The sequence below is a fragment of the Rhinopithecus bieti genome, unplaced genomic scaffold (assembly GCF_001698545.2).
Source record: "Rhinopithecus bieti isolate Rb0 unplaced genomic scaffold, ASM169854v2 scaffold_41913, whole genome shotgun sequence".
Taxonomy (NCBI): domain Eukaryota; kingdom Metazoa; phylum Chordata; class Mammalia; order Primates; family Cercopithecidae; genus Rhinopithecus; species Rhinopithecus bieti.
In genome coordinates, this window is record NW_016818964.1 from 67,356 (window position 1) to 69,944 (window position 2,589).

The 2,589-nt window shown below is 55.6% G+C and overlaps 1 protein-coding gene across 2 annotated transcripts in view; it reads right to left on the reverse strand.

The window, feature by feature from the left end:
• The window catches only part of PPP4R3A (protein phosphatase 4 regulatory subunit 3A), a 51,998-nt gene extending 49,644 nt beyond the window's left edge, over positions 1-2,354 (reverse strand). Inside the window, exon 1 of one of the 2 annotated variants that reach the window (XM_017857962.1) lies at positions 1,384-2,354. In XM_017857962.1, coding sequence (XP_017713451.1) covers positions 1,384-1,525 — 142 coding nt within the window. In that variant the 5' untranslated portion in view covers positions 1,526-2,354. The remainder of the gene's footprint in view (positions 1-1,383) is intronic. The other variant, XM_017857961.1, reaches the window with a different exon arrangement.
• Between the last annotated feature and the right edge of the window lie 235 nt (positions 2,355-2,589).

Here is a 2,589-nt window from a genome sequence, read left to right on the forward strand (position 1 = left end):
AAAAAAAAAAAAAAAAAAAAAAAAGAAGCCAATAATAACTCAGGCCCAGAAAAATATACCCAACATTCAAAAAATTGTAAATGCCCCCAAAAGGAAATAATTTCTCTCCAGATTTAAGTCATTTTGGGTAACCTTATAACCTGTGGGCAATATACTCCAGATTACCACTTTCAATTTAAATAGAACATCAATGTTCCCAGAGTCTTCAACTACAGAAGGGCTAGTCTTGTTGGTTTTCCATGGAATTGGAATTCTGGGTAGAGTCCAATTGAAGAAAATTCCTTGAAATTAGTTTGTAAGAATTCAGACACAGAATCACTACAATCATAATACACTGACCTCGTCAGCAACTGTAAACTATAAACCAATGTACCAAGAGAGGTGGAAGAGAATTTACTTTCACGTTTGGAAGTAACAATGTGACAACAGTTTTACCCCTCTTGAATATTTTAAGTGAAATTCACTGTATATCTCCAAAAACAGTGGCAATCCCTAGAAAGAGTAAGTCTTTTAAAATATGAAACACTAAGAAAATGTGGAAAAAAGAAAAAAAGGGAAACATTTTCAAACAACTTAGTCTTTGAACCTTGAGGGTTGTTTCAAAATGTGTGAAGCATAAACACTAGGGAAGATCCGAAAGGTTTTAAAAATTATCTGCCAACTTCTCTGCACCTGTTAACGAAATTATGAACACCCATTTAAGCAATCAAAAAAAAAAACTCATATAAAATTATTGCAAACTTGCAAGATGTTTATATAGCAAGCTACACACAAAATTCTGCATTACTATAAAAAAGACAACCAACACTGGTGAACAAAAATCTCTATCTTCTCAAGGTAAAGCGTTTTCTCTTAGCGTAGAGTTGCCAGATCCAGTGTTGCCAACCTCCAACGGGATCAGAAACATGTAGCAAAAAGATGTTTAAAAAGAAAAAGAAAGAAATCACAGCAAAATGTTCTTCAGAGTATGAAAGGTCCAAGAACTTTCTTAGCTCCAAGCAAAGTTTCATGCCTGCTTTACAGATGGGTGAACTAAGGCAGAAGATCAGATTAATCAGTGTCTTTCTCAAGGTCACTCTAGTGCAAAAGAACAGTACACTCCGGACTCCCCATCTCAGGTCCTCGACCTCTCCACACTCCAGGGCGGCACAGCTCAACACGCTTGGCTCTCTTCGTTGCCACCAGGCACTCAGAGAAAGAAAACATTTCAAGCGCTCTCCGGGGAGCTCCCGCAGGACTGGGGTACCTGGGGCCCGCCCTCCCCCGGGGTGGCTGCCGTCCCCAGCCGTCCCTCCGTTCTCGTGGGGCGAGCGCCATGTCCCGCAAGAACCAGGGAGGCGGCCCAGGGCCTGCCAAGGTCCCGCCGCGAAGGGCTTCACTTACCGTCGCTCTCAGCCCTGACAAGCAGGGACATGCCCTTCAGCCGCTCCACGTAGCCAGACGACACATGCCCGGTGCCCCGGTCGTCCCACTGCCGGTCCTCGTTGAGCGTGTACACCTTCACCCGCCGCCGGGTGTCGGTCATCGTGCCGCCCGGGAACCGGGGCGGGGGCCCCGCCAGTAGACGCCCAGGAAAGGGGTCCTGGAGAGGCGCGGGGCGAGGCGTAAGGGCGCCCGCGAGCGGAGGGCTCCCCGGCCTCACTGCCGCCGCTGGGCGCCGCGGGGCCGCGCCGCCGCCTGCATGGCCCGCTCCCGGGACCGAGTTCTGGGCTGCCGCCTTTTCTCGCCTCCGGCTCACCGGCGCTATTGTCCAGGGCCGGCGAGCCCGGCGCCCGGCAGCCCCAAGGGGGCCGCGCAGCGCTTCGTAGCCTCCCGCCCCGCAGCGCTAGGAACTCGGGGCTCCCGTCACTGCCCTGCTCCCGCCTCCGCCATGATCTCCGCGAAGCAGCTTCCCGCGCCGCCGCCGCCTCCTCAGGCCGCTGCCGCCGCCGCCATATTTTCCTTCCTTATACCTGGCCCTGCCACCGCGGCCAGTGGCTCCCTTCCGCTCCCTGCTTCAAACGTCAGAAGCCGACAGGCGCCTGATCCTTCTGCAAATGCTACCACTGCCCGGGAGACACTGAAGGCCCCCGGCCGTCCGACCGCCCCAGGCTAGTGGGAGTCGGTTTCCCTCCGCCGCCGCCTCTTCCGTCTTCCTCACACAGCCAAAACCGCCGCCATCTTGGTTCGCCCCTCAAAAGCGGCGCGCGGGGCCACCCAGGGAGCAGCTGCAGGGGCGGCTCGTAGCCCCACCATTTAAAGAGACAGCAGCGAGACCGGGAACCTTACTGCGGTGGAGGCTTCCGACGGAGGCGGGAGGCGGGCGCGGAGTTGCCGAGGTGGCGGGAGCGCAGGGAGCGGAGGAGGCGGGACGCTGACTGCGCCGGTGACAGCCCGAGGCTCCCTCGCGCCTCCCTGCACGCACCGTCGTGCGAGCGCGGGGCGGTGTGTGCGTCCGTCGCGCCCTGTGTTCGTCATCAGCCCCGCTCCAGGATGCGCGAGGGGCGTGGATCCGTCTGCGGCCTCTGCGCGCGGGCCCCGGTGTCTCGGCCTCGGGTCCGCCTGCCGCCGCCTTCCCTTGTTCCTTCCCTTATCCCTGCCCCTGGCCTG